This window comes from Tympanuchus pallidicinctus, unplaced genomic scaffold (genome assembly GCF_026119805.1).
Source record: "Tympanuchus pallidicinctus isolate F22 unplaced genomic scaffold, pur_lepc_1.0 scaffold26, whole genome shotgun sequence".
Classification (NCBI taxonomy): domain Eukaryota; kingdom Metazoa; phylum Chordata; class Aves; order Galliformes; family Phasianidae; genus Tympanuchus; species Tympanuchus pallidicinctus.
Genome location: NW_026294743.1, coordinates 10,012,556 through 10,038,309, shown reverse-complemented (window position 1 = coordinate 10,038,309; position 25,754 = coordinate 10,012,556). Strand labels below are relative to the sequence as shown.

General features: G+C 40.3%; 1 protein-coding gene across 12 annotated transcripts in view; it reads right to left on the bottom strand.

The window, feature by feature from the left end:
* MARCHF1 (membrane associated ring-CH-type finger 1) overlaps positions 1 to 25,754 on the bottom strand; it is a 271,534-nt gene that overhangs the window by 121,285 nt on the left and 124,495 nt on the right. For 9 of the 12 annotated variants that reach the window (XM_052690310.1, XM_052690304.1, XM_052690307.1 and 6 more), the window contains exon 2: positions 22,404 to 22,482. Coding sequence is in view for 2 of the 12 variants with exons in the window: in XM_052690305.1 (XP_052546265.1) it covers positions 14,423 to 14,449 (27 nt within the window). In the remaining 10 variants the exon portion in view is untranslated. Of the gene's footprint in view, positions 1 to 13,712; positions 13,861 to 14,422; positions 14,510 to 22,403; positions 22,483 to 25,754 lie in introns of those variants that run through there. The other 3 variants (XM_052690305.1, XM_052690306.1, XM_052690301.1) reach the window with 2 other exon arrangements.

The following is a 25,754-nucleotide window of genomic DNA, read 5'->3' as shown; positions in this document are numbered from 1 at the left end:
GACAATTCAATTTCTGTGTTACCTAATAACTGTCATGGAAACCAAGGAAACCTAGGTCTCGCAGGCCCTTATTAGCGATCGCTTCCCTTTAATGGCACACGCTCCCACATTTGCAGCGGCCGCCACTTCTGCTTTTGTTTCCCATCTGATTCCACAGGAGTCCACTAAGCACCCAGAGGCAACGCAGTTGTGCTGACTGGGTAAAGCAGCATAAGGCTGAAAAGCTTAGTGCCCTATTTTGGAGCCAAAATCTCCTCCTTCAAAAAGCACGGGGAGCTTGCTGTGTCCTTCATGCGTCCACAATAATCTGCTTAGGTCAAAGGATCTGCCTTCAAGTGAAGAGCAGCGGTGAGTGAATGAGGTGTAAAAATGAAGACAAGACTGGGAGCAATTGCAAATGTGCCTTTCTGAAGCTGATAGTAAAATGTTAACCCTTCGCTGGGCTCTTGTTTTCCTGAGACATCCGCAGGAGCAAGCCAAAGGCAGACTGCATCTTTACAGCAGTCACCTGCACTGAACACTTAGTTTACATGAACTTCACCCATCCAACAGTTTCAGCTCTCTCCTATAAAAAGCAAAACCCTTGAAAAACCAATTCATCACCTCCCTTGCCCTCAAAATACACAAGAAAAGAATATCCAAGATGCAGCATTACAAAAACAGATAAGAGGAAAGGAAAAAAAGATATAACATTTGGGCCGCTTAAAATATCAATTAGTCTTAATAAAAACTACAAATTCACACAAAACTGGTCTAATTTTAGAAAAAGTGAAGATATATTTGAGATCAGAAATCCAATCCATGGCACTGTGTAAACAATACAGGAATGAAAGCAAGAAAAAATAAAATAGAGTAAACACCAGCAATGTTTTAATACGTTGTCAATTAAGAAAAAAGTATGACTCTGACTTGGAATAAATCATCTTCACATCCAGCTTTACACAGTTGCATTTGCATGGTTGAGTCACCATCCCTGGCTGTGTCTAAAAGCCATTTGGATGTGGTGCTCAGGGACATGATTTAGCAGAGGGCTGTTGGATGGTTGGGCTGTGGTTGGACTCGATGATCTTTAAGGTCTTTTTCAACCTGAGCGATTCTAAGATTTTTAATTCTCACAATTACTGCATATATACAGCTTCGTTTTTTCTTACAGAACAACACAGGGAGAATTTAAAGCACTGCTGACGTATATATTCATATTAATGACACTGATCTGCAGTTAACATCCAAGTTAGTCTGAATGCATGCTGGCACAGGGAGATTTTTCTGAATTTTAAATATACATCAGGGTGGAAGAAAATAGGAGTACCCACTTCTCAAAGCAACTGTACCTTTGAAAGCATACCAGAACAGCAAATGTCATACCCCAGCCTGATAATGTTTAACTATTAATCTGAGACTGCACTATAATGTACATGAAACTTCTCCTTAGCTCAACAAAAAGTTTTAAAGCTACAAACTCCTTTCTTTCCTCCAGAGGAACAAGCGGATTAAGAATCCTCAAACCTGGCTCTGCTTTGTCACGCTGATCACCAACCTCTGTGATAAAATCACTGGTAGAAAACTAAGCACCTTCAGGTATCAAAACGAGCTTTCTGTCAGTGTATTTCCACATCTAGCAAAGTTTTACAAAGTCAACGTGCCTTTTAATACTGTGCCAAAAATTCTCCATTTTAAATCATCTAAACGTGAGGTTCAAATCAGATTTGTAGGTTAGCCAGTAATCTCTGTAATCTCATCTATGTCTTTCTGAGTTAGTCAGAATAAAGACCTTAAAGGGTGTGATGTGCTTAGTCCTTTTTGAAATTATTAAGTCTCGTGGCCCCTTTCCCTCCCAATGAACCTAACTATGCCATTAACAGATATAGAAAAAATACATCTGACCTAGAGGCAGGAATAGGCCTTTTGATTGAGCAAATCCATGCTTGCATTCTGCTTAACTGCTTCATTAGTTACCTTTGCTCACCATGCCAAGATCTCAAGAAGTTAACATGACACTGACCATGCTGTTCATATGCCAAGTACTTTACTTGCCACCCAGAAGACTCTCATGCTGAGTGTTAAAACAAGCCCAAAACAACCAGGCTGCCAACCGCTTTATGTATAAATGTGAAGATCACCACTGCTTCCAGATGAAGAAAGCTGTTGGAAGACACGGGACACATCCAAAAGCATATCATAAAAGTCAGTGCAGAGCTGGGGCCAGGATCATTTTTTCCGTTCAACACTCCAGTTTTGTGTTAAATCTCTGCTTCTTCATGTGCACCACAAAGAATCAGAAAACCCAAAGCCCTTGCATCAGATGTTAATACACATAGGATTTTCCTATCACGCAGCCCGATAGTCCCCTGATGCAGCTCCATGCCATTCCCTCAGGTGCTGTCAATGTCACCAGAGAGCAGAGCCCAGTGCTGCCCATCTACTCCCTGTGCAGCCACCAGAGCTCCTCTGCCCTGGGCTGAGCAAACCCAAGCCAACTCAGAGCTGCTCCTCACACATCTTGCCTTTTGAAAAACGATGGCAACTTGCACTCATTTCCTATGATGACCATCTGGGTACTCTATCTAAACACCACAATTTCCAGCAAATATAATGCCCAATGAGTCAGAGTGCCGGAGCTCTGCCTCACTCAAAGGACTGTGTGACTATCATTAGTAACTGATTTGACTTGCACAAAAAAAAAAAGAAGCAACACAACAACCCTCAATTCTGTAAGAATCAGACAAAACCAGACTACAAGGCAAGTCCTACACAGGCAGTTTATTTCTAATTCAATCAGAATCTTCTCACTGTACCCATTCACACAACGGTGCTACAATGCATTAAGAAGAGAATCTGATCAGTTGTGACTCACGGTCAAATCTCGGTGACACAAGGAACAAGGAGAGAAGGAATCTGTAATCACTAAGTCTCCATATGACCTTTAAGCCAAAATTTATGCTGAATTAGAGAAAAAATTGTAGACATAACAGTCCTTAGATGTTGGTACGGTAGACACCATATAATTAATCAAAAATGAACACTGGCTATGAACGCAAGATGTAAGAGAAGACTGAAACTTACAAACTACTGTAATAAGATGCAATGTCCTCAGAAACAGTGCAGAGAAGTCACACCATGTACAGTGCACTGCCTTTAATACCTCACTGGGGAGATCACGCTCCCTCAAAGGCTTCCAAGCATGTTACAGAGTTCTTCACACACCCCATCTGACTGCTAGTCTCTACCTCCAGTGCCATCAGTGTCCACTAACATCGAATTATTACGGCTGGAAAAGCCCACCACCATCATGCAGTCCAACCAGCAAATGATAGTCTGGCAGAAGAGGCACATTAAGAATCTGTAGATAGATCCTACCAAAAAAGAACCTTGTCTACAGTCTTCCATCTAACAGCACTCTATCAGCACACAGCTACAAATAAAGCTTGCATACCAGAATGGGATCATACACATGTATTTATTACTAAACCCACAGAAATGTAAGTATTTCCAGTAGCATTCTCTAAACAGAATATTTTTCTTTTCTGTTCTATAGAAAACTCAGAATTCTGTAATCTCTACCTGCATGATCAGTTTAAAATTTACTGTTATACTGGAAAAAAAAAGACAGAAAGGAGACCGCTTTCACTCACAAATAATTAGTGTGGTTCCCCCTCCCTCAAAACAGCAATTTCTCTCACATTAAGTTTTAAAAAGAGAAAGAACAGAATCTCATCTTTTTCAGAAAATCTTACTCAGGGTACCTGTTGTACCTTTCAGTCTGTCCTACATTTGCACCCTAGAGGAGCAAGTCTGACCATCACAGTACTGTGGAAGTGGATACCCACACTAGATAACGATCACCCAAAATGAAGTTCTGCCATGAGCAAGAGTTTCTATCACCTAGATTAAGAATGCAGGCAGCAGGTATCTAAAACAGACAAAACAACACCAGTGTAAACCAACCCCTTGGGCCTCACAGCATCTTCAAATTACATCCCATCAGAACCAAATGAAATTTTTAGATCAGTGAAAAATTGCCTTAGATCTTCTCCCATCTCTCAGAGTTAAGAAGAATGAAAACAGAAGTTAAAACCTACTGCAGAGCAAAGTTAATCCTGGAATTAAGGCAAACATGAAAGATATCTTTAGTGAAATATAACTGAGGAGATTATTTTTAATTATTCTGATTTTCCTGAGCGGGAAGACTTGTTCTTCTCTCCCATCTGACCAGTATGCCTTAACCATCACACTGCGCGCAGGCTTCCAGCAGAGATGCCTCAGGAATAACAGCTTCAAGCAGAACTCTTATTCAAGTGAAGCCTCATAAAAAGCACAATTTAGAAGTTGTTTAAACGAGGTGAATAGAAATCGTCTTCTTTGCAAATTAAACATCAAATGGTTGCGAGATGTCTTATCAGAAGTCACCACATTGAGCTGATATGCCTAGACTTGAATGTAGCCACCGTGTTACCAGACCCCTACGCAGCCTCCCCCTCCAGTCCACCTTTGGGCTCACAACTGAATTAAGTGCTGGCAAGTAACACTTGATGCAGTATAAATATGCATGTACTGGAAGTATTGAAGAAGCAATTCATTGAAACAGACCAATGAGATTGGGTACTTTTTCTGTGTTAGTACGTACGGTACTGCACATAACTATACATCAATCAATTTCACTACCAGCATTACTAAGCATCTTTTTCTTCAACAAAGAAGAACACAGCAAAAATGGACACAAATTACAAAAAGCAAATCAAGAAAGAATAGCTGAGAAGAGACTGCATCATTAACAAAAGTCTGTTGAAGCAAACAGCCGACTGCTACCAGGGTGAAATCTATCTGATGTTAGACTTCCAGCAATTAAAAGTTACTCTATCAGTGCAGTTTCCTGTAAATAAGTTTGAGAACAAGAGTATAAATGCACTTAGAAAACTTACATTAGATGTTCATTATGTGCCTGCACCAAAGCACTGGTGGTACCCCATGACTTTCATAAAGATTTACACACCTTTGGTCCTGAAGGGCTGCAGATGACTTCGGATTTTAAGAGGTGCACGCATTCATTTATTTTACTTTGGTAATTACGACCAGGAACCGTTCAAATTACACTGTAGATTACACTAAGGGAAATAAAAATGTATATGGCAGTAAGCAGTATCAAAAGAGAGGGGCCATAAACGAGTGGAATTAGGGACAAAAGCTGCACTGAGATTCACTGTTGTCTTTGCCTTCTACCACTGCTAAGCAGACACCTTCAAATGACATTCACTTCAAGTAACACATCTTCAGTAACATATCATAGCATATCAACCTCCCTCAAGTCACAGACTACCACAGGTACTGCCTACCAATTGCTCTCACACACCAGCACAGAAAATACATGACTCCAAATGTTAATATCAAAAGGAGCAGCTGAGATTGTCCCATCTCTGCTGCTTTGCAGGGAACAAGTTCTGGATGTTCATCTTTCACAGACTCCTACATTTCTACTTGTCAGGCTCGTGGCTGCAAATATATTCATCATTTACATTTTTTCTTTAAGTACGTACAGTAGTTATGGAAAATAATGTAAAACGTAAGGCAACACGGTACAGGAACACCATTCAACAAACTGACAGGACTCGCTGCAGAAATCTTTCCAGTTAATAGCAATACACCAAAAACGTACTAAAAGCAATATGCACATCAATTTTGAGGCTCCTCAAAAGACACTGTATTCAGCAGTCTTGGTAAGTTTCTGGGATGCCTCTGATTCCAAAATGCTCCGTAAGCACGCTGTAACTGAAGTATCAAAAAGTTTACCTGGGCTAGAACCACGGGTTAGATTTAATGAAAGTGAGGTATGAAACGACAGAACAATGGTAAATTGAATCAGATGCTGCCCCTGGCTCTTAAAATCAATTATTTTTGTGCCTGCTTGACAGTAGAATTAAAAACAACAACTGATTTGTACCGTCAAACAGAAAAATCTTTCAAGTGGATGCCTCCAATACAGAGTTAGCACTAAGTTTATCTTACGTAACTAAAACAAAGCACACTATTCCCTCATCACTGCACAGTGACCCCAATGAAACAGCAGAAGACTTGCACAGAAGTACTCCAAAGTGCCAGCTGTCTAAACAGCTTAACTTTCACAGAGTACAGGGACAACTTGAGATATCTGTCTGTATGCAACCACACCTTATGAAAACAAACAGAAGTAGTTAAATGACAAAACTGTAGTCTGAATGGCAGGCTACTTCTTTAGTCAAGGTCCATCATAAAATAAGAAGCACTCAAGAAGCTACTTACACAGCAGTGATGTGCAGTTACTCACCACAGGTAACTCACTACAGACAGACCTAACTTGTAGCAGCAAACTCATCTCTATGCCCATAGATGCTCCAGTGCAGTTAGCTTCACCTTCGCGATCAACACTGCCCTCACAACCACAGCTCTCCCTAGGAACAATAGTGAGCCTTAGCAGTATAAAAATAAAGATGCTGTTATTTCATGAAATCTCAGTGTATGACATTACACAACCATTACCAAAACCATTCCTGGTTTTGTCACAGTGAACATGTAGAACTGCACATGTCATGCTGTGCAGCTGCACACATGAGCCTAGCTGTCTGGCAAGTGCCTACTGAGTTGTTGGCTTATGCTTATAACAGAAAAAATAACCTGGAGGTACTAAAGAGGAGAGAGTAAATACAGACATTGCCACTTACACTATTAGCCACTTAGCACTGGCTTTTGTTCTTTATTAGGTAACTTCTTAATGACACTCTTGTGAAAGGTAATTCAGCTCTCAGAAAGCAGTCAACAATGGTTACGACAGCAACACTGAAATGAAGCAATCAGTGGAATCCATCTGCTCAGTCGTAGGTGAAACGCTGCGAAACTGACTCCAGCAACCTCAAAAGTAATGGCGTTACTCAGAAAGACTGGACTTAAGTGCTTGGCCAAGATTCAAAGCCATCACTTGACACAGGGCCAGCACACTGTAGGAAGACCTTGAAAATCTAGATGCGACAACTATGTGAATATTAAAAGCTTACTTTTAGATACCATCTGTCACGTTTGCTGAGCGTTAGCTGCTTTGTCAACTTCACGTACTGGAATGCTCCAAGGACTTGAAGAAAATGCAAGATAATAAAATTCAAAAGAATATTCATTGAGAACACCTTTTATATTTTGTCAACTTCTCACAGTTGCTTACTGCTTATTATTCTGCATTTCTTCCTTTATTTTATAGTTACTTGTTACAAACTAAAAAATACTGTCATTTCCCCCGTTCCCACTTTGCAACGGCCCCTTCCTCCAGTCCTCCTTCAGAAATGCCTGGATAGAGTTTTAACTCTGACTAAATATTCATATTACAGAAGCCTCATTTCTCTTTCTGTTTTTGATATTCTATTCCATAATCAGCTTTTATTGAAAATAGTTCAATAACAGAAATCTTCTATACGAGGAAGTTTTCACCCTTATGTCCAGCCTGCATGTTGTCTGGCTTTGAGGCTTCTCCTGCTGCTTCTGAGAGAGGATAGCTCATTCCATTATGATAAGGACACCATTAAATTAGAACAGCACGGAGTTCAAAAAGACCTGTGGAAATTTACATTACAGAGGTGGAAAATTCACTTTGAACTCACTGGTGTTTCTGACCCACAAAACCTCCTAGCTTCATCATCTTAAAACAACTGCATGCAAGTGAGATGGGTTATGCTTCTCTTTAATGCTACGAAACAGATTAAACAAGTTCTAAAACAGATTCAGTTCACCACCTCATTGTAGTTCAGGTACAGCATTAAATAATTTTTAAAACATGGACTTCATATTCTTGAAAAACTGTCTTTAATATCCAAATACTTCATAAATTTAAGACTGAACAGACCCATTATAAGTCAGTACCACTCCTAAATTATTGCTGCCTACTACGCTATTTATACTTGGAAGGAGATAAATTCAGTATTATTTGCTTACTTTCTTACCCACTATCTCTTCATTTCCTTTGCTAACAAATTGAAACTGCTGCGAATTTAAATGCTGGTGTTTCATTATGTAAGGAAATTACTGATGTTTTTCAATTAAAAAGTAAGCCCACGAGGAACTGATGCCTGACTGATACATAGGGTCAGCAGCCCTGTTCGCCTGAGTAAACAGATCCGTAAGTAAAGCCAAGAACTTCAATGCAAATGAGCCACCAGAGGGAGCTCATCCGGCCTTCGGAGGATAATAGAATTATATTGACATTGGCAAAAAGTTAATTAAACAGTTTTTCTAAGGGCTGCTGACTGAGTTCAAAACAAAGCACATTCCCTGGCTGAAACTCTACATGCCTGGGAAGCCTGATGGAAACAGAGAAGGTTGTTTCTTTAACAAATGCAAAACCTTTCTGATTAAATAAGGTAATTACAAATAGAAACACACACTAGAGGCATTCTACTGCACATGCTGACATACACAAGCCTTTTTCTCTCCGTTTCCCTTCATTTTCTCCAGAAAAACAAAATTCCAAAGTGTTATAAATGACAAGTCAAAGACAGGAAGGTTACTATTACACCAACGTTACAAATATACACCAAAAGCTAAGCCACCCCTTCAATAAAAGGATATTTAGTTCTAATACAATTTAGTTTTTATTGGTATTTACATAACTGTAAATATTTGTTACTTTTAGATGACCACTGCAAGACCAGACCGCATGAGTTTACTGCCATAACAGAGTTGTTTCATTTTAAATTTTAGGGGACCCAGATACAGAAAACACATTCCTCAAGCTTTTTCTGACAGGTCTGGTGCAATGTTATTATCAGATCTGTTAGCAATTTCTGAAGGGGCACACTGAGGTAGGAACTACTCAGGTTATCATATGGTGTTTACTGTCAAGTAACCAAGAGTTTTGCTTGCAAGAGTCTGTTACTTTCCTATGGAGTCAGAGATAACAATGGTAATTTGGGCAGGGGGATGCATTAGAAGATTACTTGCTAAAGTAAAAGTACCTTTTAACATAAACAGTCAGACAACTCCCTGCAACTCTGCCTGGATATTTCTGCAGATTGTACACCTTAAACACTCGCCCCCACACATCACAGAACCATGAAGCATGGAGATCTCTCTGATCACCCAGTCCAACCACCAACCCGCCGCCCACTAAATCATGTCACTGAGTACCACATCTCCATGGTGCCTGAACACCTCCAGACATGGTGACTCCACCGTCCCCTTGGGCAGCCCGTGCCACTGCCTCACCGCTCTGAGAAAAACATTTTTTCCTCATACACAACCTAAATCAGACTTAGTTGCATTATTTGTTCGCATGCCTATTATTGGCTTCCTAAACACTGCAAGAGTAACTTAATTACACTTCCATCTTACCTTTACCTGGACATTTGCTTTCACAGAGTTAAACTGCTACATTTAATTTTCTTTCAAGATTCAATGAAAAGCTGAATACTCTTCAATAACATAGGAAAGTATTGTTTTTATTGTGAACTCCCGCAGGAGGACAGTACAAGAAAACTACTTTGCTCTATGATTACACCAATACTTCAGCACTAGGACAAAAACCAACCTGAGGAGTCACATTCTTTAAGTTTCAATACGCACTTCAGAGAGGCAAGCTTTCCCGCTCATCTGCTTTGTCTTTGCTGAGCAGGATTTTTCATCACTTGCCTACATCAATCAGGAAAAAAGCTGCTATCCACTACACTTTCTGAAGCCATCCTACCAAAGAACACTTTTAGACAAAGCAAGCATAGTGTCTCAGTAAAAAACTGCTTTTTTTTTTTTTTAAGGCAGTTAGAAGTGGTCACTGAGAATTTTAATTTAAGGAAGGTCAGATCTGTCAATCTCTGGCATGAAAACAGCCATTGAAATTCATTTTCAAGATTGTATTAAAGTAAGCGAGATTGACTAGCTTGCCCCCTTTCCAAGTTTCTTCACAGCATCCTTTAAATAGGCTATTTTGTAATGTAAAATGACTTACCACCTTAGTCATTATCACACAGCAGAACAGTTCTAAGACTCACTAGGAATATAGGGTACAAAATAACTCTTATAAAAACCTCTGAAGTCTCTGGTCAGGAAGCAATTAGTTGATAGAACAAGACAGTAGAAAACAAAATGCTTGAGATTGTTATCTTCACATGAACATTTTTTGTTCATTGCAGGCTAAAATTTGTCCTTGTTCACAAGTCAGTTTAAGATAACAACATCCCTAAAGAGCAGCTTGAATTTAACAATCCTTCAAATTACAGTAGAAGAGTGATTTCCACACAGTAGCAATGGCTGTGACACCACTTACACTACACAAAGGAAAACCCACCTCCAAGAAAATAAGGTCGTTTTCCAGTAGCTCACAACGACAGTATCAGGGCTGAGTAGAAATCTGAAGCTGGACAGGGGAAACTGACAGTTGGATCGAGTGCACACTCAGCAGGTTTGCAGAATACAACAAGCTGAGCAGTGCAGCTGAAGGGAAGGGATGCTATCCAGGGGGAACAGGACAGGCTGGAGTGGTGGGCCCATGCCAACCTCATGAAGTTCAAGAAGGCCACGTACAAGGTCCTGCACTTGGGTAGGGGTAACCCAAGCACAGATACAGATAGGGTGGAGAATGCTTTGAGAGTAGCCCTGAGTAGAAGGATTTGGGGGTTCAGCTGATGAAAGATTCAACATGAGCCAGCAATCACAGAACCACAGAACAGCCTGGGTTGAAAAGGAGCACAATGATCATTTAGACCCCCCTGCTGTGTGCAGGGTCACCAACCAACCAGCAGACCAGGCTGCCCAGAGCCACATCCAGCCTGGCCTTGAATGCCTCCAGGGATGGGGCATCCACAGCCTCCTTGGGCAACCTGTTCCAGTGCCTCATCACCCTCTGGGTGAAAAACTTTCTCCTCATATCTAACCCAAACCTCCCCTGTCTCAGTTTAAAACCATTCCCTCTTGTCTTATCACTATCCACCCTCGTAAACAGCCTGATCATACTCTCCCTTCAAGTACTAAAAGGCCAAAGTCAGGTCTCCCTGGAGCCTTTTCTTCTCCAAGCTAAACAAGCTCAGTTCCCTCAGCCTTTCCTCATATGAGAGATGATTCAGCCCTCTGCCCATCTCAGTGCCCTCCTCCAGACTGGCTCCAAGAGTTCCACACCATTCCTGTGCTGGGGGCCCCAGGCCTGGGCACAGTGCTGCAGATGGGGCCTCGTTGAACCTCATTAGGTTCAAATGGCCACTTCTCCATCCTGCCCAGGTCCCTCTGGATGCTTCCCTTCCCTCCAATGCATCGACTGCACCGCTCAGCTTGGGCCATCTGCAAACTTGCTGAGGCTGCACTCGATGCCATCATCTGTCATTGATGAAGATGCTGAAGAGCACCGGTCCCAAGACCGACCCCTGAGGGACACCGCTTGTAACCGGCCTCCACCTGACACAGAACCATTGATCACAGCCCAGATTTACACACAGATTTAGATCACACAGATTTAGAAGTTGCTACTGAAGATATAAACAAGGCCACTGACTAGAAAGAAGCATCACATCCTCTTAACACTGTGAGGATGCACTCATAAACAGCTGCCACTAGGAAACGTGGACTGAAAAACAAAATCACAGGAAATAGTCATTTTTATAGGACTTTTCACAACCTTTTTCCCCATTTTCATTGTTTCTCCCTTTTTCCCTTTTTTTTTTTTTTTTTTCAAATCAGTGGGAAACTAATGAAGGCTGCCCATTTCAAAACCATTTACACTATGAACTTGGAGCCATTTTCTGTTAATAAATTCTGCAAGCAGGTTATCATAGTTATCAATATGGTACTCGGTATGGCAAACACACATGAACGTCTTCTCTCACAGAAGACACTACATAAAGACCACATCACAGGGAACTCCTGCTAATGTGTGAAAAACCTGTTTCTTCTACATGTGGCCCTTTGTCTAATGAGGCACACGCATAAGTGATCATTTTAAAGCCTTGAATATACCAGTGGAAAATATCTGTAACTGCCATGGTAAATCCAATGACTGAAATGAACAAAGGCTTTGGACAATATTAGATGATACCGCGTTCATTTAATAAGCAGCAAATGAGAAGCAAATGCCAGCTGTAGTATTAAAAATGAAAAGAAAGAAAATGAAAAGCATTATAACTTTCGAAATACCTTCGAAAGGTTTTCTTGACTCCTCTTTAATTGAGCTTTGCTCATTATTAAGTTCAATTTTGGTCTTACCATAAAAAAAAACAACAAAACAATACATTAGATATCAAACATGCTTCATGACATCAACAAACCAATTCGTTCAAAGTAACAGAAATCTAAAACCATACTTTTGAAACCAAATGATTCCTAACATTAGCCAAATCTCCATTTCAGTCAAATGATAGCCTGGAGTGGAGTGGAGCCATTTCTGAAGTCCATCAGGCAAGGACGCAGGCACAACACTTCAGTATTTCCCAGAGGGATGCATCTCAAAGCATCCTGAACAAAGACTGTATCCCTTAAGTATTCACAAAAGCTAACAAGGCACACCCTGTTCTGATAGTTACTTTTTCTAGTCATCCACTGATAAACTTCGTACATACGATATTTAAATAATCATTTACTTCAAAAAAATGAATTTCATTAATAGAATTTTATCCTAGTTATCTCTTGCTCACCTCCTCCAATAACCCTCAGCTGCCTATCAAGATACTTTATAACCCACATCTCATTGTACTGGCTTTTTCCAATGTAACCAATGAGTTTCAACCAACTAAAATGAAAAGCCATTACTCTTATCCCACTGAAATTCTCACTTCAGACACCCAAGGAAAAAAAAAAAAGTCCTTACTGATACTAAGGAAACCTGAAGCAACACCACAGAGAATAAAACCTATAATAACAATACAGTAACATGCATTTACCAGAAATACTAGAAACCAGATGCCTTTGCGACACAAGGAAACGAACGAGGCAGTTTTGTTCTCTGCTATTACTCAGCAAAGAATGAAATCTTATTGACAGCCTGGAGACGGGGCTGAGCTACTAACTTAAAAGTGCAGTGCCAAGAGATTGGGTCACCCAAGGTGCAGCTCCTAGCGATAGCAAAGGCTCAGCTATTCATGGCACTAGGTCAAGACTTCCATTACACTCATATTGCAAAGACAAAATATTCCCTTTCTTGCTGCAGGCTGTGAAGCCCACTCTCAGATTCAGCTAAAAACAGGTACAAATCAGTTTTTAGAGAAGACCCACAAGTGCTCTACAGCTGCAATTTTGGGAACTGTTTCCTTTAGAGAAATGCTGAAATTCCCCACCACCCCCTGAGCACAAGTCTTTCGGGGTAAATGATGGGAAACAAAAAGCTGTAAGGATTCTCCTTCGAATTACATAGGCCAGTTTACCCAACAAGCTGGATGACTGCATAGCACACATGTATGACAGTCTGCTTTCAAGAGCCACCTGTTATTTCTTTGTAGTGAATCACCACTCCATTGCAATTTTCTTTACAAGCCAGTTTTCAAGAAACATTCTTTCAGTCGTGACACAAGAGATAAATGGATGGAGGAAATAAGTTTATATGTTCAAAAGAAATGCCACACTAGTAAAACCCAACTTTCAGCCCATGCAATGTTTTGCACATTTAGACAGCAGGCACTCCCACAGGAAAAGACTATTTCTTTGTAAGCATGTCATATTTAGCAAATCAGAATATTTACAGCCCTTTCCACCTCCCACTTCTTGCAATACTAACAATATTAACTTACATCTGCAAACAGCAGTCTTGTTCCATTCAGAGACCACAATTAATCACAGGTATTGGGGTATTTTTATTGCCACAACCAAGGCAGACCACAGCTATGAATCACGCTGGAGCGTACTGTAGATACAACCTGACAGGGTCACATCAAAGCTCTGCATAGTGAACAGAAGGAAGGGAGACTAGAGAAGATGAATGGGCAAAAATTATGCTACAGTCTCAAACGAAACAAAAAATTTGTCGTGCTCTCACTCCCTGCATTTTTTAAGCAAACTGTCCCTGTTTCACAGAGACAGCTGTCACAGTCATAAAGACCCTCTGTGAACTCTCCCAACCTGTTAGGCTCACTTAGACAGCCAGAAGCTACAAAACTTTCATCTGTAGAAATAGAGATGAGAAGCACAGATCATTGAATCGGAGAAGAAGAATAAAGAATAAAAAACAAGCAAACCAATGAACGGCACAGAGAAAAGATGATCAAATTCGTCAGGATGAAAGACAGGAACTTAGAAAACTGGTTTATGTCAGTTGTTAAAAACAGTGAAAATTAGAAGGTTTTGTCAGAAGAAAAAGGTGACTTCCTTTTAGTTTCTCTCTTTAAAATTCTGCTTCTGTGTTAAGTCTTCTCTATTTCAGACACTCAGCTCCAGTTAAACGGAGCTGGCAGGTTTGCCTGACACTCTGTCCTCTCAGTAACCTGCTTGAGCAAGACTTTACCTGACATTTCCTCAAGGCATTTCTCATCTGCCCTCTTCCCCCCCTCCCAAGATGTCACTTTTTCATTCCGTAATTTCCAATAGTCTCCTGTTTTAAATGACACAAAACCTTAATGTTATAAAGCAATCATCACCGCAGGAAAGTTCCATCAGAATTTAATCCTCAATCACAAGCACTACTCCCTCTAAGTTCAGATCTTCAGCTGCATTTGTACATGTATAGGACTTGGAAAGGAAGGCCTGGGACCATGCTATGTCAGACTCTGAGATGTCAATATTGCACAAACCCTTGTTTTCTCAAGGTCTTCTGCCTAGCTCGATATAATATATATTATATGTGTTGCTGGGCTACTCGAGGGGAAAAAAGGATGCAAACAGTAAATATTTCATGGTTCAAAGAAAGCTGTGGGCAACAGAAGAGAGCAGTTGTGCCAATTTACTTCTAGATTGACTGCTTACAGTGATTGATCACAAAATTAAAAACATATACAAGAAACACTGGTATTTACACTGCCCTCTTGTCAGCTGAACAGTTATTTCACATGCTCTTCTTTAGCTTATTTTCTGCTTAAATAAGCCTTCTGTTCATGTCATGGTCACTTTGAAATATTACAAAGACCTGGCCTAAAAAACAAACAAACAACCACACTACATTAAAGTCTAACAAGCACAGAAGTCATACAGAACCTGAAAGCACCAGCCACCCACCAGAGATTACTGCACAACTGAAAAGCAGTGTTTTCACAATGCAAACACACAAGAGTCAGAAAAGATTCAAGCAACACAGACCCAATATTCATGGAGAACTCATTATTTGTGGAGCAAAAGCACCTCTGAACATTCTGATTTCAAGCAAGTAAATTCCCATGACTCATTGCATAGCAGTTTTTTTTCTTTTTTCTTTTTTTTAATAGATTACAACAAAAGTAGTTACAAAGATTTCCTTCTCCCATTCAAGTCAGAGCCAAGAAATCATACTTTCTCCAGGAAACTACATTAGTGCCAGCAGAAATACTCTTTAGATCATTCTTTCATCAATCAACCCAGAAGAACTGTGGAGTTCTTGGCCCATTACATTAAGGAAATGCTCGTAATTATCCCTGTGGGCTTTGTGGAAGCCAAGGAAAGTCAGTGGCACTGTGGTCTCCAGGTAGAAATCTATTTGCTAAGACTGACATCCGCCAAACTGCCTTCAGAATAAAGACACAATGCTTTTGTGCCACATCAACATATAGGAAGAAAACAGCTGCTACGATGCTGGAAAATCAGGGAATCTCCCACATATAAACCTCAGCTAAAAGCTAAGAGGGACAAGTGTCATTTCTATCCCTGCATTTGTAGTTTAGAAACTTAGAAAACCTCCCTTCAGCATTGTATTATTTAAATCTGAGATAAACTTTCTTCTCCTCCCCTCACATCCACTGCCCCAACTGCAGCATCTCACAATGCGCACGGGGAACGAGGGCACATCTGCAAAGCGCTGTATGTATTTAGCACCACAAGCAGATGCATCTGCATCAAGAACCCTGGCTGATGCATGGGAATGAATGCACTACGGTTTACTGCTATTCTAGTACACGTCTGAATCCAAAAACAACAAAAGCTCAACCTGAGTTCTTTCCACTTTGCAGCAGAAAAGCGAAGCAGGAGAAAAGCACATACCTGGTAATCACTGGCTAGGCAGGCTGCAGAAACCTCCAGCTTTCCTCATGTTCAGAAGCTAAGGAAGCCACAGCTAGTGGCTCACAAATGCTGTTTATAAACTCACCAGCACTGTTTTAATAACTGTATGTGCATTCTGACACTGCATGAGGTGCAGGAAGTTTACATCACAAGCAAAGCTGCACGCTGACCCAAAGGCTAAAATATTCTTACTCAGTCACGCTGACACTTTTGTCTCACATCATCCCACTGAAATTGTAGGACGTTTCTCTTGACTGCTGTCTTCAATTCTGCTGGTGGAAATTTGGTATCAAACTTCTTAAATAACACAAGATTTTTTTTCTAAGCCTGTGCCATTATGTTACCTTCAGCAAATTACAGTGCTGCCCATCTGATTCTAAGAAGGCATGAAATTATACCTCAGCAGAGTAATTTAACAAGCAACACCAGGAACAGGTGTAGTATTTCACAGTATCATCATCATTAGAAATATCAACTTATTTACTTCAGTATATACCCTTTATTTAAATATATATATACTTCAGTAGTTAAGCAAAGAATGGAAGAACTCTGCAGTTCTTTTGCTCTCCCTATTCTGCAAGATACCCTTGTACTAGCTGACAATCAGGAAGATGATTACAGCATGCAAAAATGCTATAATTAAAACTGCTATCAACCAGAATACAATCACAGTGGCTGACATAAAAGCATAAGTCAGGTAGCATATGAGATTGAAGTTCAAACCCAAGTTGAGTTGAGAAAAACAAAAAGGAAAGCATGGGGAGAGCAGAGGAAGATTCATCTCTAGCAACCACTGAAACCTTCAGCAGAGCTGTGCAGACTCTCCTTGAAATTAATATACTCTCAGGGACTCACAATCCTCCACAGTAAATGTCTCCTACCATCTTCTACTCAACTCTTCACTACTGTCATACACAATTTAAATTCCTCCTACTCATTTTGATACCGTGTTTTTGATTTTTCATGTGCTTAGTCTCACCTTTGGTGCAGCATGCACCAGACTCTCCCCAACATCTCCAAATAAGTGAGCCAATCCTGCATTCTCAGAGGCAACAAGAAGATGTGTTTCAAACCTTTTTTTCAAAAAGCATGAGAAGAATAGGGAGCAAAATCCATGTGCTCCAGAGAAGCAGGAAGAGAGGTCTATAGAGAAAATGAGGACCTCATCCGCCATCAGAAAAAGGGCCTTTCAAGGACAGCAATGATTTACGATGTCAACTATGTAATCAGAACATTTGGGCTCTTCAACTTCTATCGAAATGAATGGCTGTCATATTCAGAAATTGCCATGTATCTACAAGCAAATACAAGCACACTCCATGCTACTATTTATTTTACATATAGCTTGTTAAGATACTGAAAGATTTAGTATTTCAAAGGACAGCCGGTTAATAATCGCTGGCTAAATACAGAAGACCCAGTTGAGGGTTATGCAAGGTAGAAAAAGATTTTTTTCTTATTTGTTCATCAACTAGCATTAACAGGAATTATGCAAACTTCCTTTGGAATTAAAATACAACAGCTACAGAAGTGATCATAATGAAATAATTACCACTACGATCCACAGTATCAGTAAGTTAGATTGTTACTCGTCTGTATTTAATGAAAGGCAGTTCTACAATACTGATTAACTCACTTGCATTACTACCAGATACAATAGATGTATGATAAATACTTTAATCAGTATCACAATTAACAGTTATTATGGCATTATTCCTGGCAAAAAGACTTAAGACAAAGAACTTGGAACTACCTCACGTTTCGTAACGTTCCATTTCTCTCTCTTCCAGCATCTTGTGCTCAGAATACACAGTACCCTTTTTTCCTTCCCCCCCAGTTGACTTTTCTCTGTTTATACCAATATGATGGTTGAATACATGAATTCCAGAATCAGCTGCAGCCTTGAGTACATGTACAAAGCCGCATAGATGCTGCTTTGAGACATGCCTGTGTGAGATGGTTCACAATTTAACAAGAAGTGAACAGATTCAGCACTGAGACAGAGATGTAGAGGACTTGAAATAAACCAGTCCAGCCACCTGTGAAAATACAGCGTGCTGCCATAGCTTCATTAACTTATTGACAACCAATTCAAAAGAGAATTCAAAGAAAACAGAACCGGAGTTGCTTATCTACAGCAATCCAAGCAAGATTTAATTGATTAAATAGGGAACGCTACTCCTTCTGGTCTGCTGATAGTACCAGTCAGAAGTTATTCCAAACAGAAACTACATTATTACTTTTTTTATTTGGCCTTTATTAAATCAACAGTCTCTACAAACATTTTCCTCTTCTTCCCAGCCTTTCTCTATAAACCGTGCTGTCGAAGCAGGCAGACTTAATGAAAACGTTATGTCCAAAGCTTAACAAAAATTCTGTATTGACTGATGTCAATCTTTGAAAACTGCTAGTGCGTTTATCTAATCACTGCTTACAAGATTCTTCCTGTTCGGGTTATTCAGTACCAATTGTCTGCAGAAATTCTCAGCAACATCTTTAGCATTTTAAATGCCCATGGTCAGAATTGCACAAATAGACAAATTCTGAAGACATCAAGTTCCTGGCAGCATTTCAATACAAAAGCACAGAAAGGACATGGAGGTGCTGCAGCAGGTCCAGAGAAGGGCAACAAGGCCGGGGAAGGGCTTGGAGAATATGGCCTGTGAGGAGAGACTGAAGGAACTGGGGCTGTTCAGCCTGGGGAAGAGGAGGCTGAGGGGAGACATTTTGCTCTCTTCAAATACCTGAAAGGTGCTTACAGTGAGAGCGGGGCTGCTCTCTTTTCAATGGTGAGAAGGGGAAATGGCCTCAAGCTGTGCCAGGGGAGGTTTAGGTTGGATATGAGGAAATGCTTCTTTACAGAAAGGGTTGTGAAGCACTGGAATGGGCTGCCCAGGGAGGTGGTCGAGTCCCCATCCCTGGATGTGTTTAAGAACCGTTTGGATGTGGTGCTCAGGGACACAATTCAGCAGAGGGCTGTTAGAGGTAGGGTAGGATGGTCGGGTTGTGCTTGGACTCGATGATCTTTAAGGTCTTTCTCAATCTGAGTGATTCTATGACTCTAAATATACCAGAAGCAGATCCTCCTTTCTGTAATGCCTAAATGAAATCCAGCCGCACACCAGAGTACATCAGTGCTGGCAAGGAGATGGAGCGTAGCCTTTGCTCTGTCTTCCCAGGGCATCAGACAGCACAAGCACTAAAGATTCAGGTTAGAGATGGAGAAACGGCCACTGGTACTAATGACCAATGACCAGTACAGCAGGTTTCAGAAGCACAAGCTGTAGCAGCACTCCCTACAAAATACAGTTCCTTTGCCCACGTGAATAAGGAATCCAGGCTTGTTTTTTGCCATCCTTAGCTGCGCTGCAGCCCACTGTAATTCTTACATTCCTGGTCTTCAAAGAAACCTGCAACTCCACGTAAGAACAGCACCATACGAAGAATTTTCACATTAAGTGTAAAAATACCTTCAACACTCCTGCTGAAGTGAAGTTATACCCAGAAGAGAATGGTTTGTGCAACGGCAAAAGCAACAGTAATGAAGTTTAGGACTACAGTACTTTTGTTCTAATTTAGGAATGCTCATACTGTTATAATTTTGAGCATGGGACGATGTGATCATGACACACACCAGTTCACAGCATTTGGTAGGAGTAGATGAGTTCAGTTCTTAAGGCAGAGAAGAAACACTGCTTTCAGAGAAGGAAAGTCTGCTTGTATATTGCTGGCTCTCTATCCAGACCTCAGAGCTATCAATCACTAAACAGTAGCACAACTAATATTTCAAATAAAAAAAGGCAAGACTGTAATTCTGTTTACTCGGTAGCCAGATTCTGTTTTCCCTTCCATGGCAAGTTCCTAAAATTCTAACACCTCTGATTCACATCACCTAACTTGAACGGTTCAACATGCAACACACACAGGCTACTCTGAAAAGTGAGGCTGTCAGTACATAAAGCTCAATGCAAAACCTCAAGCATGAATAAGCAGCTGACGTTACTTCCACGTATGCAAAGCTAAGGAAAGCAGAATGAGAAGAGCTGCTCAGCTAATAAACCAGCACACACAGCCCATCAGTGGTTCAGCTCTAACATCTCTTTTTCGTGACTCCGACTAGAAAGTAATGGAACAGTCTCTCATTTAAGCAACTGGAATACACTGTAATGAAAAATAATATACTGCTGGAGAAAAAGGTTGTTTCTGCATTTAGTATCTTCCAACAGCTATCTTGTCAAAGAATTCCATATTAAAAAAACCATTGAAATGCATTTGCATTTCCTATTACCATTGAACTGTAGAATAATACATCAGCTCTACGCTTTTGTGTTTCATCAGGGTATTTCCAGGACTTCAAAAAACACACTTTTTGTCTGGGAGGCTACACGTTTGCTTTATAGTCCTCAACATGCACCACAGCTCTCAGCTTTAGCACGCTGCCAGCAGTCTTCCTCCATGTTCTCACCTCAGACTCTTCCAATCCAACTCAATACCTTTTTTGGTACCCCAGAGAACACATATTTCTATCAAATAACTGATGCCCACCTACATATATACACGTATGAAATACCTGCATTTCTTAGATGTAAAGAGATGAATAAAGAAATTTCAAAGAAAGGTTGAAGTAAGCTTTAGTAAAGTGAATTTAAACTCTATTTCATCTCCTTTCAGTTTGCTTGTTTGTAAGGCTACAGTTAAGATGCTGGAAATCCACTTGCCCAAGAAGTGCAAAGCAATTCAGTCTAGTGAACATGACTGAAAATTAGGCAAATTCAGTTATTAAGGCAGCATGACCAGAGCAGCAGTTTCCCTTCTCTCTTCACTGACTTAATGAAAAGCTTCCTAGAAATGTCTTGGAATATCCCCTCCAGATTCTCAAATGAAACCAAGGGACATCCTTCAATGTCAATATACTTCAGATAGCAGAGGACTAATTGCTGAAGTTACCCAGCACTGTGAGAATAGTAACAGAATGAAGAAAATGTTCCATTTTTACTTTGCAACACAGAAAAAAGTAGAACTCAGACTTGAATTTCTAACAGAAATCTTCACATCTGCATTTAATTTGTGGTTGCTACAACTGTTATATCAGAACCATGAAGACACACGAAGGAATTTTCTCAAGAAAATTATATGCAAATATCAAAACATTTCTGATGCTTCATAAAAATATTTGACTTGTGGAAGACTTAGCAAGTTTTAGTTTAGTTGCAGCTTATGTTAAACTGAACTCCCTACACACTGCCCCCAGCTGTCGGAGCTGCCACTGCTTTCAAAGGCAGTGCTGGATTAAAAATAAAGAATTAAGATGGTTATTTTTGAAGTACAAAACACACACAACCAATTCTGAAGCACTATCAGTTAATACTTTCCCTCCCACAGTTTTTAGGAACTTGTTAATGAGATTATGCTTAGTTAAATAATAATAATTACATAAACAATGGTGATAATTAACATACTATTTCAATTCCAGATTGCCAAATTGTCCTGTAAAGTCTCCATTTCCTTCAAGATGTACTCTTGTGGCATGAACCATCACACTTCCCAATGGCATAATTTATTTTTGCATAATAACTCCTGATTGAGACTAAGAGCTTCTGAATTCAGCTCTGCCCAAAGATGCATCAACCTGCAAAAACCCAGTCAGTCAAATGCTTTTGTTTTTTTGGGTAAAATGGGATTTCTAATGTTTTCCTTGCAGTAGTGTTGAGAGGCCAAGTTCACTTCTCTCATACATAAAAAATACTTTCACAACTAAACTCAAGTTGAAAACAAAAGTTTATATTCTTAAGTGGATTTTGTTAAGCAGAGTACATAAAATTAAATCATTTCTCCATAGCTCAAAGAAAACTGTTTTCTACAAATAGCAAGACTGGAATTGGTGCTATCATATCATTTAGTAACTCTGAAAATAAGACCATTTCAGAACAGGCTCGAGTCACCGCAGGCACCTGTCTGCACAGGCAATCTTGTCATGCTTTCATACAAATTCGGATATTTTCTATCCTTCATTTGGAGTTGCTGAAAACTAAGCTACTGCAGCCTAGCATATATTATACTGCAAGCATCATCTGTATTGATAAAACATGAAAAAAATTAATCATTCCATTCAAAACCCTAACAGAAAAATGTGCCTATTTGCCCTATGAAATGCAGTCAATTAATAATGGCACAGATTCAACGCAAGGCATTTGGGCTGGGTTTTCTTCACAAGTCAAGTCAAAGTGCCAAAATAAATCTTTTTTTTTCCAGAAATGTCAATATAACTTGGCGTTTAACAACAGAAAAGTAGAACTTACAGGTGAAGCAATCTCTCTGCAAATTCCTGGTATGCAGGAGCTTCACATGGCCCTTCACATGACTTCCTGGTTTCATTTCCTAGAACAAACAGAAACAAGTCATATGAAACTAACTGTATTAAGTTGAAATATCATATAATGTATATCAAGAGCCTTAAACCATTCAGTGAAACTTTGGAAAAAATATTAATACCAGTGTCTTTCAGATCACATAAGGGCTGACCTGGCAGCAATGCCTCCAATTTTATTACGTTGGCCCACGATGCCAGAGGCAGATGGTGGTGGTACAGCAGCAGAGGTTGAACCTTCCCTTCACTACATGCTGTTGTGACAGATGACAGCAGAGGGACCGTCTGACAAAATGGCTTCTGATATGGAGCACGAAGCAAATGAGTGTCACTGAATTCCTCCATGAGGAAAAAATGGCACCCACAGACCCTTGTTGAACACTGATGGAGACCAAACAGTAAATGTGAGCACAGTAAAGCAGCGGGTGGGCGGTGTGCTTCTGCAAGAACGTGGCATGCAGGCTCTTGTCCATAGCTGGTGAAAAATGGTGGTGACCATGTTGAACAACAGTATTCAGTAGCTGAGAATTTGCTCTGTCACACTGTGCTCTTTGTATCCTCTGTAGTTTCAAGGAAATCAATAGGCAGCATTACCTTCCAAGCAACCTACCTACAAATAATTCTAGCACAGGGCTTGAACAGCAGTCTTAAATAATATTTATCATTTCCTAAGCTAGATACTGGTTCCCACTCGTACTTCTGTGGACTCTCAAACTGATCCCACAGGAGATCAAGCATAGGAGAACTATACATGAGCTTCCATTTATTAACATGATGGTGGAAAAAGCCTTTTTGCAGACATTTATATATAGGATAAATAAAGGATAAATACATTTATAAAGGACAAATAAAGCTTAATACAACAAAAAGACCAAAATAGATAATTAGTTCACTACTAATGTTTTTACACATATTTACTTGCCGAAGAGTAAAATATAATAAAGATTTAATTGAGCTAGCTGTCTTACAAGGGGAACAAATACAAGCTTGGTGTAGGGAAGCACCCAAACCAACCAAGCAAACACAACTCATTTAGGAGCAGGCAACTCCATGCTGAGACCCCCCAGCTGGCCTCCAACTTACGGCCTGGAGAAGACGGCTTCTTTCAGGGAGTTTGGTGTCACAGAAAGGCTGCTTCAAGGTGAGACAATGATGTCAGGAGAGACCAGTAAAGCAGCAAATGCTGACTACACGGCGGTGGCAATTTCCTCTCTCAGTTCTTCCAGACAAGCAAAGCAACGTATTTAAGGAAATGCCTACCAGGTAGAAACGTTGGGAAAGCTCTCCAACCTCTCTTCTGGAAAACCAGCATATTCAAAGGGCCGAAGGGCCTGTCCACTGATGTTCATCGCACAGAAAGCAAAAATAAGTACTTGAAAAAGTCTACGTGCAGTTGCCTAACTATCAACACACCGGGCTCACAGAAACAGAGGCAGGACAGACTGCACAGCTGAGCGCAGCTTTGGGGGATACCAGCTCTTTGCCAGCAAAACAAAGAGGTGGCGTTTTCCTTTCCCTGACAGGACACAGGAAATGCATGCAGCCCCGCTTCAAGATAGACATGAGTCACCTCAGAGTTGACAGCTAAGGATGAGTGGGTCAGAAAGCACAATAAAAAGATGAGGCTTTTACCATATAACAGCAAGAAACCCCACATGTGCAGTCTCTGGAGCTCACGGGGAACTTGAATTACCCCAGCATCTGCTGGAGGGCAACACAGCAACGTATAAGCAATCCTGGAATAACTGGAATGCACTGGCAACAACTGGCACAGCTGAGCAAGAACCACCCTTACCGTGAAGGCAGCCCACAGCAACCTGCCCTGTGTTAGAACAACTGTCACCAATGACAGCAGTAGGATTAACAACAAACACAGCAGATAATGATTTTTTTTTAATTATAAGAAACAGAGTCACAGAATCACTCAGGTTGCAAAAGACCTTAAAGATCATCAAGTCCAAACACAGTCCAACTATCCTACCCTAACTCTAAGAACTCTCCTCTATATCAAGACCCCAAGCACCACATCCAAACGGTTCTTAAACACATCCAGGGATGGGGACTCAACCACCTCCCTGGGCAGCCTATTCCAGTGCTTCACAACCCTTTCTGTAAAGTAATGTTTCCTCATATCCAACCTAAATTTACCGTGGCGCAACTTGCGGCTGTTTCTCTCCCCATACTCAAAAGATTTCTTTAAGATACACTCTAGAAAACAAATCATCTACACAGCATGCAGTGCCATGGTATTTCCTAATGAAATCACTGATGAAAAACACTGATGGCTGTGTAGTCACAGGTTTCTGTTTGCATAACCCAAAGACCAGCTTCAACAATGTGCAGAAATCAACCCATGGAGTAAGTTTTATAACTCATCAGGAATAGGAGGAGAGCTACACTAAAGCTTAAAAGTATGTGTATTTATATATATAATTTTGAATTATTTACAAAGAAAATCCTTTAGCAATTGAAAACAAATTCTCAGGAGTTTTATTTTTTCCAGGTCTGCCTTTTGGCTTTCAAAAAGATATAGCTACTAAATATACTAAATACATTCCAAATTCTCTAATTCTCGCTATTTTTCTGAGAGCAGAATTAAATAGCACGTGACTATTTCATTCACTGCCAGAGAGAACACAAAATTTATGTTAGGTCAACAGAGCACTCCTGCACAAATGCACCCTTACAAAAGCACACTGCGTGTATGCCATCACATGGGCCTCTTTGGGTACCACAGGTATCACCTCTCTGGGGAAACCAACGCTGCACCCAGCAATTTCAAACACATTTTACTTTTAAGCAGGATGGGTATTCATTTTACTTATTTATTAACAAGGAAATAAAGCTCAGATGCAGATGAGCTCTCAATAGCCAAGAGTATGTTAGGCTACAAAAGTCTTCACATCTGAAACACAAAGCTTGTCCATTCTGTAGTGTCTGTGTACTCATGTAACTTCAGAAGCTTGTTCAAAAAGAAGTGCAACAGCATAAAGTTAGGATGCAACTGTTGATGCATAGAACAGAAGATGGGGCGGAGAAATCCTGCCTTTTCCTTCCATGTGTTATAAAGCCCAAAACTTTGAGAAACCTTCACTGCTGAACTATTCCCATCAGGCAGTTGTTTCAATTCAAAGGCATAAGGTGAAACACCATGAAAATATACTATGCCATTTAAAAGAAAACACAGGGAGTTGGCTACAAAGAGCTGTGTTTTCAAATTGTAGCTTGCAGTATATCCATTAAAAGGAAGATGAATCGAGGAAGTATGTTACACAGATTTCAG